The sequence below is a fragment of the Entelurus aequoreus genome, linkage group LG27 (assembly GCF_033978785.1).
Source record: "Entelurus aequoreus isolate RoL-2023_Sb linkage group LG27, RoL_Eaeq_v1.1, whole genome shotgun sequence".
In the NCBI taxonomy this organism is placed as follows: domain Eukaryota; kingdom Metazoa; phylum Chordata; class Actinopteri; order Syngnathiformes; family Syngnathidae; genus Entelurus; species Entelurus aequoreus.
In genome coordinates, this window is record NC_084757.1 from 26,858,814 (window position 1) to 26,874,248 (window position 15,435).

The 15,435-nt window shown below is 41.5% G+C and overlaps 1 protein-coding gene across 2 annotated transcripts in view; it reads right to left on the minus strand.

Annotated features, from left to right (window-relative positions):
- LOC133644234 (cyclic AMP-dependent transcription factor ATF-6 alpha-like) overlaps positions 1-7,788 on the minus strand; it is an 82,675-nt gene extending 74,887 nt beyond the window's left edge. For both annotated transcript variants that reach the window (XM_062038586.1, XM_062038587.1), the window contains exons 1-4: positions 7,602-7,788; positions 5,317-5,393; positions 1,455-1,533; positions 1,088-1,185 (exon numbers count right to left, since the gene is read on the minus strand). In XM_062038586.1, coding sequence (XP_061894570.1) covers positions 1,088-1,185; positions 1,455-1,533; positions 5,317-5,393; positions 7,602-7,701 — 354 coding nt within the window. In that variant the 5' untranslated portion in view covers positions 7,702-7,788. The remainder of the gene's footprint in view (positions 1-1,087; positions 1,186-1,454; positions 1,534-5,316; positions 5,394-7,601) is intronic.
- Positions 7,789-15,435: the final 7,647 nt, after the last annotated feature.

Below are 15,435 nucleotides of genomic sequence, written 5' to 3' on the forward strand. Positions count from 1 at the left end.
GTCGATGTATTGTCGTGGAGATAAAAGTCACTGTGAATGTCCATTTCGCCTTCTAGACTCTCATTTTCAAGAGGATATAGTATCCGAGGTGGTTTAAAATACAAATCCGTGATCCACAATAGAAAAAGGAGAGAGTGTGGATTCCAATGAGCCAGCTTGTACATAAGTTACGGTCAGAGCGAAAAAAGATATCTCTTGAACTGCATTCTAGTCCGTCACTCTAACATTCCTCATCCACAAATCTTTCATCCTCGCTCAAATTAATGGGATAATCGTCGCTTTCTCGCTCCGAATATCTCTCGCTCCATGTAAACAACGGGGAATTGTGAGCAGCACTACCGCTTGTGACGTCACGCTACTTCCGGTAGGGGCAAGGTTTTTTTTTATCAGCGAGCAAAAGTTGCGAACTTTATCGTCGATTTTCTCTACTAAATCCTTTCAGCAAAAATATGGCAATATCGCGAAATGATCAAGTATGACACATAGAATGGATCTGCTATTCCCGTTTAAATAAAAAAAATTCATTTCAGTAGGCCTTTAAATGGACCTTACACATTATCTAGATCATTTCTTTAACAGGCATTTATACAAATAAAGGCCTCATCGCTACCAAACACATTACCTCTAATAAACATCAGGTACTGTCTGCAGTTGAGAAAATAACCGCCCTCTACCACTACATTAAATAATGTGTGATTTATTTTATTATGTGACATGCGCCACCATGACAAATACCGCTCTATATAGATTAAAATGATCAATATTCCTAGTCGTACATACAAGTCCTGCATACATGTCCTTCATTTAACAGTAAGAAAACATTTTACTTTTAAATTATGCGAAGTTGTCAACACTTTCAGTATTAAATTAAATAAATAAAAGGTCGCTAGGATGGATGCTAAATATAAAGTTGACAAGGTGTTTAAGGCTTGTGCTAATAAGTAGCTCTCAGGAGTGTACAGTACAGTAGGTGACGGTCAGCAAAGCCCGTGAGCAGCTGTCCGTGTACGAGGTGCCATCTGGATTTTCACATTAATAATCAAGGGAGAGGAGGACAAAATTCAACGTGTGAAAGCATTGGACTTACGTGTAAGACGTATGGTGATCGGGCTTCCACAGCTGAGGGGGAAGGGAGCGAGCTGACAGTGTGAGCAGGTGACAGAGAGTGCACGCTCACATCACCATCTGAATGCACAAGGACAAAGACAAATGTGTGACTCCTACATTAGGCGTCCCCTTGAGCCACCAAGTCAAGCATGTCCTTTATCAATAGAAAACACCTAATTTTCTTGTATTTAAATCAACAAGACTGGAGCTGGAGCTAAATATCACATGAAGCTAGACACGTACATAAGATGTTTACATACAAAGTCATCTTTGGTTAGTAAGATGACATTGCATGTAATACTACGCAGTGTATTATGTCTGTGTGCCATCTGCAGTTTTATCTGTACCTGTGCAGGTGCTGCTTGTGTACCCTTCAGTCCATGGAGGTATGGCAATATCAAAGTCAAATTGTGGAACCCCGTTGGTCTGAAACACAAAAGCACACAATATTGTTTTATAAAAAAAACCTTGTTTAGTGACAGAAACTACTGTTTTTTGGGGGGAGACTGGAGTATAGAATGGTGCATTAAAAAACATTACTTAAAGTTATACAGTAGTGTACGGCTCCACGATTAATCAACATCAAATCAAAATTGAGGTTTTAGTGCGATAACGTAACCGCAAGAGGTTGAGGGTTTTTTCTTTCACCTACATTCGAGTGACAGACATGTTCGCCCAAAAAAAAAAAAAAAAAAATTAAAAAAAGCTTATTCGTCTCTCACTTCAAACAGGGAGAAAGACGTCTCACTCTGTGTATCACTTCAAGCACTTGAGCACGTTATTATACAGTAGAATTAACTGAATGCCGTAAGCCCTCTTTTCAGTCATCCACAATCTTTGTCTCAGTGGGCGGATAGCAAGACCGCCAGAGGAAGTGCAAAGTTCCGCAGAGTAACAAAAATTATGAAAAAAAAAATATGCCTACATAGCCAAATGTCCTGTTGTGGGGAAATTTCAGCTTCAAATTGGATGGGCGATATGAGCCCATCAACATGGACGAATGAGCCAGAATGCCGTGATCGATAGATGGCAACAAATAAAAAACGACAATGTCCGACCTAGTTTTTCCAACTGGGAAAAAAAATGCACCTTAAGATGTTCAATATATATTTAAGTCACATTTTTGCTTACAGAAATGAGAGTCAAATTTATTTTTTTGTTTGTTTATTTGAGATTAAGTTATTTACCTTCCAATCACAGTACAATGGTAAACAATTCTACAGTAATGAGAAATAAAAGTGTCTATCCTTTAAAATGGTTACTTGCATCATTATTATATATTATGATTACATTATATTATAAACAATATATAGTTTTTATCGGTTATAGCATGATGTGGATAAAAGCTCTGTGTCTGTTTGCATAAATTATATACATTATATATAATACATATAATATTAATATATATTATATATAATAAAATAATAATTATATAATAATATATATTAATATATTATATCATTTTAAAGTAAAGTATTGCATATTGTTCTAATGTGGCAGCTTGAGGCAAGAATATGTTGATTGACAGTCTAAAAGTAACATGTCTTCCTTTCCTCGTTATTTTTGCAGTTTTATGCATTTATATATACACTACCGTTCAAAAGTTTGGGGTCACATTGAAATGTCCTTATTTTTGAAGGAAAAGCACTGTACTTTTCAATGAAGATAACTTTAAACTAGTCTTAACTTTAAAGAAATACACTCTATACATTGCTAATGTGGTAAATGACTATTCTAGCTGCAAATGTCTGGTTTTTGGTGCAATATCTACATAGGTGTATAGAGGCCCATTTCCAGCAACTATCACTCCAGTGTTCTAATGGTACAATGTGTTTGCTCATTGGCTCAGAAGGCTAATTGATGATTAGAAAACCCTTGTGCAATCATGTTCACACATCTGAAAACAGTTTAGCTCGTTACAGAAGCTACAAAACTGACCTTCCTTTGAGCAGATTGAGTTTCTGGAGCATCACATTTGTGGGGTAAATTAAACGCTCAAAATGGCCAGAAAAAGAGAACTTTCATCTGAAACTCGACAGTCTATTCTTGTTCTTAGAAATGAAGGCTATTCCACAAAATTGTTTGGGTGACCCCAAACTTTTGAACGGTAGTGTATATACTGTATATATATATATAAAATATAAAAATCGCAAATCAAATCGTAGTTGCAATTTTGGAGGAAACAATTGCAAATAGTTTTTTTCTCAAAATCGTGCAGCCATTACAGTAGTGTCTATAAAAGCATTATATAAATAAAATACTCTATTATCACTATTACTATTATGATGTGTGGGTGTAATTGATTTAACTATTGATAAAAAATAAGTTGCGCTAATTCCATTCTCGTGTTCAAATAATTTGCTGTCAGGAAGTCAATTACGGTTATAAACGACATGTTGCCACTGGAACATGTTTTTCACCCACTACTGGTTTATGATATTCCATTTGGGTACGGTATATTAAGCGTTTACCATGTTTAAAGAGTAACTGCACTTTTTATTGGGAATTATACGTATCTTTCACATTCATGATGTGAGATAAGCGCGTATATGTTTTTTTTTTTAATGTATTCTAACACGTAAACAAACGTAAATGAAAGTCAGCTAACAATGGGAGTCACTCTCTTCTGCCTATAAAGCGCTCTAAAAACATTCAAACACATCCATCAATGTTTTACATACATGCTGTAAGTATATATGTAATGTAGTAACAGGCACATTCATAATAACATGTAATATTTACGTATTTTGATCATTTTAAACAGGCTGCGGTGCATTACTTTCATAGATGAATCACAACGTTGGCTTTTTCCTTCGACAACAACAACAGCACTAATCATGACAGACTTCATGGGGACAACAAACATAATAGAATAATCACTTAATGTACAAGGTCTGCTCTCACTAATCACAATCCTTGCAAAAGGTTAATAAAAAAAACGAGTGTCTTTTTGTGTCTTTCTCGCCATCTCCGGGTAAAAAATAAATGTCCAAGTTGCCCAATTTCTCGGTTTATGTCCACAACCTTTTTTTTAATCTAGGTGAGAGGCACGATTTATAATCTAGAATTAACTTTCACCAACTAACAGGTAATAAGTAATAAGTATGTCAACACTGCAGCTGCACAATTCAGTTTGCGATCTTCGATTACAACCTGGCTAAATTGTCTCTCATAAGGATTGTGAATGATGAGCAAAATTAAAAAAAGAAGTGCAGTTCCCCTTAAACCACTGCACACTTTCGCAATGTTACTGACGAGTATACAACGTTGTAGGCGGCTAATACGCTAATGAGCTAGCGCCTTTGGAGCAAAATGCTACTATTTAGCGGGCTACTGCTGCATTTGAGACTGCTGGGGAAGTTGGAAATATCAGATTGTTCCAGTAAATACAAAAACAAAACCAACGTGTAAGATTGATGATTTTGAAACAGAACAGGCATGTAAACAATGTAATATTTTGGAGCAGAACACACGTGTAAACAATGTGATTATCAACAGGCTTTCGCGTTACACACAGGCATTTTTCCGGCTGGAAACAAGACGATGCCGCTTCAACAGAGTAACAGGTCTGCAGTCAAAAGATGCGTTTGGATGTCAGCAAAATAAATACCGGTACATGCATTCAAAAGTTTGGCGGGAATATATAACACACCTGCCATTATCATATTTACCATCAACAAAAACTGACTTTTATTGTTTTATCCACAATTTCCTAGCTCTCTGCAGCACTATTTTTCACTTTCTCTTCTCACTCCATGCAGAGAATCAACAGCAAGACAGCAAGATGGTGCAACCAAACTTAACAGTTGATCATGTTACCTGATTGGCTGATAGCATGTCCCTCCTATTGCTCACTGACCACTTCTTGTTTTGCAAGTGCCTTTGTTCATGCAATCAACCTTGCTCCGTAACTTACGGCTCCTTCCGACCCAAAAAATATATATTTATCAAACTTTTTATCAAATGCATTTATTATTGATATCGATTACATCTCTATTGCAATATCCATTGATATTGTTTTTTTCGGTCCAGCCCAAGTTGACGTTCCTCTGTGTTGACATTTACTATGGCAATGACGGTATGTCTTTATTGCCTTTCTAGTTAAAGGGCATAAACTGGTTTTCTTTTGGGTACACGTCACAATTTTCCTTGATGGTTGCTGTACAAGTCATACCGCTGATGTTGGATCATATCAGTACCGGTACTTACATAGTCCACGTTGTCGAGAGCCTTTAGCAATTCGTCTGCATCTCCCAGGGAGTCCAGCTCATCAAAAAGACTGAGGTCTGTATGTAAAAAAACACTTTGAACAAACATGTACATATATAACATACAAAAATATACACATACTGTACATAAACATTCATTGTACAAACTTACATATACACAGTGTACATATACATTTACTGTACAAACATACATATACACAAACTGTACATATACATTCACTGTACAAACATACAAACATGCTGTACATATACATTCACTGTACAAACATACAAACATGCTGTACATATACATTCACTGTACAAACATACAAACATGCTGTACATATACATTCACTGTACAAACATACACACATGCTGTACATATACATACATACATACACTCATGCATATAATCACGTTTCATCAAACATATATTAACGTTGTTGCCCTAGGGCAGGGGTCGGCAACCTTTACCACTCAAAGAGCCATTTTGGCAAGTTTCACAAATTAAAGAAAATAATGGGAGCCACAAAAAAAAAAATTTATTTTAAAATGAAAAACACCGCATACAAAGCTTAAATTGCTTTTTGCTATGTTAACCAGGGGTCTCTGACACACGCACCGGCACGCACTATAACATGGAAATTTGATGTTAGTGCGGCCCGCGAGTTTTGAATGAATGGCGCTTGATAGCGTCATACTTTCCAACTCTCTCACTATTTCCGGGGGTGGGGGTGGGGTGTTGATGTGTGGGGGGGTTTGGTGGTAGCGGGGGTGTATAATCTAGACCGGAAGAGTTAGGGCTGCATGGGATTCTGGGTATTGGTTGTGTTGTGTTATGTTGTGTTACGGTGGGATGTTCTCCAGAAATTAGTTTTTCATTCTTTTTTGGTGTGGGTTCACAGTGTGGCGCATATTTGTAACGTAACAGTGTTAAAGTTGTTTTATACGCTACGGCTACCGTCAGTGTAAGCTGTGTGGCTGATGACTAAGTATGCTTTGCTGTCTCCTACGTGCGCAAGTAAAAGCTACATACAACATGTGGCCGGGCTGGCACGCTGTTTGTAAATGCCATAGAGGACAATTACTGCAGTTCAATTAGGGCACGCCCTTAATTTATTAATTAGAGTGAAAATAGGATTATATTTTCCCTGGGAGTTATCTAGGAGAGGCACTGAGATCCGTAAATCTCCTGGGATAATCGGGGGGTCGGCAAGTATGCAGCTGAGCCGCATCAGAGTGGTCAAAGAGCCGCATGCGGCTCCGGAGCCGCGGGTTGCCGACCCCTGCCCTAGGGGAAACTGGGTAACACATGGCACACTGACCCCACCACCTCCCGATATTGGAGGTCTCAAGGTTGGCAAGTATGTATATATGTCTTGTGTTTATTTACTGTTTCAGTCATTCCCAGCTGAATATCATGTCCCACCCGCCTCTCACAGCATCTTCCCTATCTGAATCGCTTCCAATGCCCTCTAATCTTTCATTCTCACTTTCCTCATCCACGAATCTTTCATCCTCCCTCAAATTAATGGGGTAATCGTCGCTTTCTCGGTCCGAATCGCTCTCGCTGCCAGTGGCCATGATTGTAAACAATGTGCAGATGTGAGGAGCTCCACAACCTGTGACGTCACGCTACTTCCGGTACAGGCAAGGCTTTTTTATCAGCGACCAAAAGTTGCGAACTTTATCGTCGATGTTCTCTACTAAATCCTTTCAGCAAAAATATGGCAATAGGCCTTTATACCTATTGTTACTATAACAATCTACAAGGTTGATATAGTTGGCTTCTCTTTCTTCCCCTCCATTTATCTGCTTTCCTTTGTATTTCAAGTTATCATTACATGTGTATTGTTGCATTTGAAACATTTGTATTGTTGATAATAGATACAATTATTGTTATTATCCATTATCAATAATGCTATTTCCATTGGTAGTTGTATTGCTGCATGTGTAGTGTAATAATGCTCATCATTGCAGCATCGTATGGCAAATAACAAATAAAACATAACAATATTTGAGTGTGAAAGGTCTACAGTACAAGCACTCTTATGATGCTTGTTGTGGTTGCGTTCAAGCACAGGCGATTACATCACCACGTAATTTCCAGCTAGCTAATGCTAAATGACAGGCTAACATGAAGAATGTGGTAACCTTACGATATTTTTTTAAATAAAAAATAACGATAGTCTTTCTCTTATAACGCTGTGATAAATGAACAGCATGTTGATTTTTGTGAGCCATTCCTCGCCCCCGATGTAGTGACGAGGGAGCTCACAAACTTACCCCACTCGCCTCCGTGGTCCATAGAAAAGCCAGTTCCTTCGCTGCCCATCGTGAAACAACGTCGATGGTCTTCGAGGTCTAATGTCAAGTTGGACGACATAATTTGTCAAATTCATTAGTGACTTATTTACGAAACAACAGCGAGGCGACGTGACATTACTACTGTCATAGCATATGGAAGCCGACCGGAAGTTGAGTCTTGTATGACGTCCGGACTCCTACAACAAATACACACGTCAGACTTTGCAGGGACTACTACGGCGAGGCAGGAGGGACAAAATAAATAACATAGACGGTAAAAATGCTTCTGTGATTACCCGCCGAGGGGCAAAATGGTACCGGAAGATCATTGTTGTTGTTTTTAATTATTATTATTTTTTATTATTGAACAACAAACATACATTTATACTTCACACAAAAGTCAAGTTTTTTTTTATTGATTGAAACTTTTATTAGTAGATTGCACAGTACAGTACATATTCCGTACAATTGACCACTAAATGGTAATGTCACGCTAAATTTCTTCCCTCTACAAAAACCTTCCCTCCCCCATTTACTTCCGGGGCTGCGTCCAATAAAATCACAAAGTTGCCGGGGGTCCTTAACCTGCACGCGACTGTCCTGTTTCGCGCCTGTACAAAAAAAACCCAATAATCGATTTCTTCAGATTCCAGCAGCTATCAAAGACGAAGTATCCTTCCAGCGACGGGCAGTCAAAGCCGAAGTGCTATCGATCGCTGTCAATGACGTAAGAGGAAACATGACCACGGAAGTAAATGGGGGAGGGAAGGTTTTTGTAGAGGGAAGAAATTTGGCGTGACAGTAACACCCGAATAAGTTTTTTAACTTGTTTAAGTCGGGGTGCACTTAAATCAATTCATGTCACAAATACATACTATCAGCATAATAAGTGATCTCACAAGTTAATCATCAGAGTATATACATTGAATTATTTACATTATTTACAATCCGGGGGGTGGGGTGTGGAGGGGGAGGGGGGTTAGGTTTGGTTGCACTTTCAACATCAAGGAAATAAAAAAATGCAAATACAGGTAGAGTAATTATACAAAAAAATATGAAGAAAAAAAAAAAGAAAACAAGAACAAAAGGGCTACCTAAATCACTTTAAATGTTTTTTAACAAGGATATCAATTTAAGGGCTTTTGTACTCTTAATCATTCTCCAAGATTTGATTGATGATTGTAACCCTCATCCATCCATTTTCTACCACTTGTCCCTTTTGGGGTCGCAGGGGGTGCTGGAGCCTATCTCAGCTGCATTCGGGCAGAGGGCGGTGTACACCCTGGACAAGTCGCCACCTCATTACAGGGCCAACACAGATAGACAGACAACATTCACACTCACATTCACACACTAGGGCCAATTTAGTGTTGCCAATCAACCTCATTAAGCCAATTAGAAAATGTAGGCCTTACTTTCATAAAATCGACATTTATGTAGAAAACATTTTGCCTGGAGCATATAAAATGTTGACAAACATTTCTATGTTACAGTCGTTTGCAAAAAATACCAAATTTGATCTCTTCTATAGAGAATGGGGACATCTCCACACCCTGGTTTCTCAGCCAATCTCTGATCTCCTCCCGAAACACATGTATAAATCAATCAATCAAAGTTTATCTATATAGCCCTAAATCACAAGTGTCTCAAAGGGCTGCACAAGCCACAACGACATCCTCGGCTCAGATCCCACATCAGGGCGAGAAAAAACTCAACCCAATGGGATTACAATGAGAAACCTTGGAGGGAACTACAGATGTGGGGACCCCCTGGGCGACCGGTGCAATGGACGTCGAGTGGATCTAGATCATAGTGTGAGAGTCCAGTCCATAGGGGGGCCAGCCGGAGATCGTCTTGGGTGGAGACAAGTCAGCAGCGCAGAGACGTCCTCAACTGATGTACAGACGAGTGGTCCATCCCAGGTCCCGACTTTGAACAGCTATCTGTGGTCACCTAATCTGTGCCCCCCCTCTCCACAAAGGAGAGGGGGCAGAGCAGAAAAGAAACGGCAGATCAACTGGTCTAAAAGGGGGGTCTATTTAAAGGCTAGAGTATACAAATGAGTTTTAAGATGGGACTTAAATGCTTCTACTGAGGTAGCATCTCTAACTGTTACCGGGAGGGCATTCCATAGTACTGGAGCCCGAATAGAAAACGCTCTATAGCCTGCAGACTTTTTTTTTGGGCTATAGGAATCACTAATAAGCCGGAGTTCTTTGAATGCAGATTTCTTGCCGGGACATATGGTACAATACAATCAGCAAGATAGGATGGAGCTATACCGTTTACCTTAAAGTCACATCTTAAGTGCACAGGAAGCCAGTGCAAGTGAGCCAGTATAGGCGTAATATGATCAAACTTTCTTGTTCTTGTCAAAAGTCTAGCAGCCGCATTTTGGACCAACTGTAATCTTTTAATGCTAGACATAGGGAGGCCCGAAAATAATATGTTACAGTAATCGAGACGAGACGTAACGAACGCATGAATAATGATCTCAGCATCGCTAGTGGACAAAATGGAACCAATTTTAGCGATTTTACGGAGATGAAAGAAGGCCGTTTTAGTAACACTCTTAATGTGTGACTCAAACGAAAGAGTTGGGTCGAAGATAATACCCAAATTCTTTACCGAGTCGCCTTGTGTAATGGTTTGGTTGTCAAATGTTAAGGTGGTATTATTAAATAAATGTCGGTGTCTAGCAGGACCAATAATCAGCATTTCTGTTTTCTTAGCGTTGAGTTGCAAAAAGTTAGCGGACATCCATTGTTTAATTTCAAACGCACAGGGCCAGTACCTTGTACGGCCCTGATGAGACGGAGGAGGACCCAGGCCCGGACACTCCCCACAGTGCCTGGAACCTCCAAGCACCACCGGCGCAACCCCGGGGCAGACCGTCGGAGGGGGGACACGCATAGGTGGATTAATGACCGGGCCTACCGGGCCCAGGCCCAGGGGGCCAGAGGCCCCAAGGGGCCAGGCCAACTTGGCCCCGCGGCCGCGACCCAAGCAAAACTACTTTTGCAAAAATAATAATCTTAAGCCCCAAGGGGCCAGGCCAACTTGGCCCCGCGGCCATGATCCATAGAGGGTAAGAGGCCCCAAGGGGCCAGGTCAACTTGGCCCCGCGGCCGCGACCCACAGAGGGCCAGAGGCCCCAAGGGGCCAGGCCAACATGGCCCCGCGGCCATGATCCATAGACGGTCAGAGGCCCCAAGGGGCCAGGCCAACTTGGCCCCGCGGCCACGATCCATAGAGGGTCAGAGGCCCCAGGGGGCCAGGTCAACTTGGCCCCGCGGCCACGATCCATAGACGGTCAGAGGCCCCAAGGGGCCAGGCCAACTTGGCCCCGCGGCCACGACCCACAGAAGGCCAGAGGCCCCAAAGGGCCAGGCCAACTTGGCCCCGCGGCCGCGAGCCACAGAAGGCCAGAGGCCCCAAGGGGCCAGGTCAACTTGGCCCCGCGGCCACGATCCATAGAGGGTAAGAGGCCCCAAGGGGCCAGGTCAACTTGGCCCCGCGGCCGCGACCCACAGAGGGCCTAAGGTCCTAAGGGGTCAGGCCAACTTGGCCCCGCGGCCATGATCCATAGAGGGCCAGAGGCCCCGAGGGGTCAGGCCAACTTGGCCCCGATCCATAGAGGGTCAGAGGCCCCAAGGGGCCAGGCCAACTTGGCCCCGCGGCCACGACCCACAGAGGCCCCAAGGGGCCAGGCAAAATTGGCCCCGCGGCCATGATCCACAGAGGGCCAGAGGCTCTCAATCATTATTATCAAAGCTAATTCTCAAATTGGATGGATCACACAACCTCACTCACATATTCTTTATCAATTATTAAAGGTTGTTTCTGAATTTTGATCACAGAACTTAATGCAAATATTCTTGATTGATTGACAAAGCTCATTCTCAAATTTTGATTACACAACCTTACTCTGACAAATTATCATTATCAAAAAGCTCTATCTCGAATTTGGATCACAGAATCTCACTCAAGTATTCTTAGCTGTGCCCCTCCCCCATCAAGTCTTTCATAAACCGGTCTGTTCTTTTAGAATCTCCTCATTTGGTATTTTGAACTCGTGAGAGACTGCTCAAAATTTGGTTTCCTTTCCCTCAGTTCAGACTCAGAGATAATTTGAAATCATTCAACAAGAAGTTTAACGCGCGCACACACACACACACACACACTTGAGTTGAGCATTACTTGGAAATTCTTATATTTTCCATTTTGCTGTTATTATCAGCATCTTCCCATTTTGTCCTTTTCTTTCGAGAAAGTTTACAGTCTGACATTTGTCACTGCTGTCAGTTAATAACTTTTTGGTCTTTGACCCATTTTGTCATTTTCTCGATTCGATCGTCACTGACCACTCTCTCCTGTCTGGCAGACATCGTTGCTGCCATCATAGCTAGCAAGCTGCCTGCAGCGGGTCATCCCTATGTTCCCCGTCCCTATGTTACCCGGGTCCTATGTTCCCCTCTACCGGGGAACTAAGGACCCTTTTTAAAAAAAAGGGTTCTATGTTCCCCGCTGCGGGGAACGTACAACACTTTTTCCAGAAAAGGGTTCTATGTTCCCCGCTGCTTCCAATGCGCGACTAAGTAAGACGCACGCAGACACGCATGACAGAGACGCGTTTAAGTTGTCGAAGGAAGGAAGTTCGCGTTTGAGTTGCTCTATCTGCTGCCGCACGCCCTGTGACAGGTTAGGTTTAGGGATGGTTTTGGTCAGGGCACAATTTCGCCAAAAAAGTGCTCCACAACGCCCTGTGACAGGTTAGGTTTAGGGATAGTTTTGGTCAGGGCACAATTTCGCCAAAAAAAAGTGCTCCACAACGCCCTGTGACAGGTTAGGTTTAGGGATGGTTTTGGTCAGGGCACAATTTCGCAATTTCGCCAGATACAATGCAGGGAACATAGGACCCTTTTTTAGAAAAAGGGTCCTAAGTTCCCCGGTCGCATACAAAGACCCAGGAACAACCGGGGAACATAGGACCCGGGGAACATAGGACCCGGGGAACATAGGCACGCTCCCGCCTGCAGATAGCAACATTTTGGTGTCCTTTGGGAAAATATTTAGAAAGAAGACAAAAGTACACACAGTTGTACAACTATTATCTTTATGATCTTTTTTTTGTTAGTTTCTCTGTTACTGTGTGTGGCCAATTAAGCGACTTTTGGCCATACCTGGCTGGTGACATTTAGCGACTTTCTGGTTGATGTTAAGATTAATAATAGCAACAGTTCTCTTCATCTTAATGCAATTTATTGTGTCTGTCTCTCCACATTTTGCCATTAGGTACTTTGAGCTCTTGTTGGTCAGTCACTCTAAGGTACATTGTTGCTGCCATCATAGCTAGCAAGCTGCCTGCAGATAGCGACATTTTGGTGTCCTTTGAGAAATATTAAGAAAGAAGACAAAAGTACAAGACATTGTACGATTACTATCTTTTTAAAATTATTTGTTTCACTGTGTGATTGACCGACTTTGCCGCTAGATTTCGCGTCTTTTGGCCATACCTGGCTAGCGACTAAAAACATCATTTAGCGACTTTTTGGTTGTGAAGATAAGTGGTAAAAGCAGATCTTCCTGTTGGTCTTCCCACATTTTGCCATTTGGTACTTTGCACTCTTCTTGGTCACTCCAAGGCATTTGTCCCTGCCTTCAGCTAGTCACTTGGCTCTTTTGGAATATATTTCACTGTAATTGGCTCTCTCTCTCTCTTTCTCCTCAGTACAAATCAGCCTGTTCCCTTGCCATTCATCACTGACCACTCTGCTCTCCTGTCTGTCAGACATTATTGCTGCTTGCAGATAGCTTGGGGTCCTTAGAGAAAATATCAGAAGAGAAAAGTACACAATTATCTTAATTATCTTTTTTATTCAGTCAGTCCTTCAGTGAGTCCCAGTGTGTTGGCGATTAAGCAACGTTGGCATTCAATTAGCGACTTTTGGCCATACATGGCTGGCGACTCAAAAAACTAGAAAAAAAGTACAAAAAGTTGTACAATTAATATCTTTATTATCCTTAATTCCCCTGAATCCTAGAGTGTGTTGCAATTAAGCAACTTTGCTGCTAGGTTTAGCGACTCTTGTTTTGGGCATACCTGGCTAGCGACTACAAACATTATTCAGCAACTTTTTGGCTGTTAAGATTAACGTTAATAAATTAAATCCTAATACAATTTATTGTGTTGGTCTCGCCATCTTGCTATTAGGTACTTTGAATTCTTGTTGGTCTCTGCTAAGGTATCTGGCTGTTGTCTTTGCCTTCAGTTAGTCACTTGGCTCTGGAATATATTTAACTGTACTTGGCTCTCTCTTTCTCCTCAGTACAAATCAGTCTGTTCCCTTGCCATTTAGACATTTTCTTGATTGGATCATCACTGACCACTCTGCTCTCCTGCTGTCTATCAGACATTGTTGCTCCCATCATAGCTAGCAAGCTGCCTTGGTGTCCTTTGTGAAAATATTTAGATAGAAGACTAAAGTGCACAAAGGTGTACAATTATTATCTTTTCAAAATATTTGTTTCACTGTCAGTGTGATTGACCGACTTTGCCGCTAGATTTCGCGTCTTTTGGCCATACCTGGCTAGCGACTGAAAACATCATTTAGCAACTTTTTGGTTGTGAAGATAAGAGGTAAAAGCAGATCTGCCTGTTGGTCTTTCCACATTTTGCCATTTGGTACTTTGCACTCTTGTTGGTCACTCCAAGGCATTTGTCCCTGCCTTCAGCTAGTCACTTGGCTCTTTTGGAATATATTTCACTGTAATTGGCTCTCTCTCTCTTTCTCCTCAGTACAAATCAGTCTGTTCCCTTGCCATTTAGACATTTTCTTGATTCGATCATCACTGACCACTCTGCTCTCCTGCTGTCTATCAGACGAATCAGTTGATTCTCTGCTCTCAATTGTCTATGCTAGTAAGCTGTTATTCTCTGCTTTGGAGTGTTGATGCTGGGTTGCTAGTTTTCTAAATCACCTCACACACTTGAAGGAAGCAGCACCGATCATAAACACACAAACAAACTCACACACACACACACACACACACACACACACACACACACACACACACACACACACACACACACACACACACACACACACACACACACACACACACACACACACACACACACACACATAGTTGGTTTATCTGTTGTGATAGGCAAAGAGCCAATGTGCAAAGAAAGAAGGGAAATATGGATCATAAACGTTTAAGTGGAGGAGCTAGAAAAAAAATTCAGCAAGAAAAGAAAAAAAAGGAATCAGTTTTACTTGAGAGTGTTCCAAATATCTCCAGCTTCTTCAGTACAAAGACATCTGCTGAAAGCAATTCTATAAATGCTACTGCAAATTCAGCTAAGGTTAGCAATGCACCTGAGCTAGCATGTAGCTCCCAAGATCCTGAGACCACTACAAGTGTAGACACTGAACCAAATGCTTCTGATGCTTATGATTCAACCAATTCAGCAGTAGCCAGTTGCTCGGATGAATGTGAGGTCACTGCACCTCTGGACAGCATAGAAAATGAGCTGAATCTTTCTTCAACACCATCTACAGTGACAACTCTACCTAGTGATCCCGCTAAATGGGCTGAGACCCTCACTGAGTCAATGAAGGAAGTTCTTATTCAAAGAGGTGCAAAATCATTTCACAACCGTCACAGCCATTATCCAGCTTCTGTGAGGAACAGTGGGCTAGGAGGCAAAACCCGATGCCTAAACAATGAACATTTTACTTCACACTTGCCCAATGGACAACGAGTACAAAGAGAGTGGCTGATGTACTCTCCCTCTACTGGTAATGTT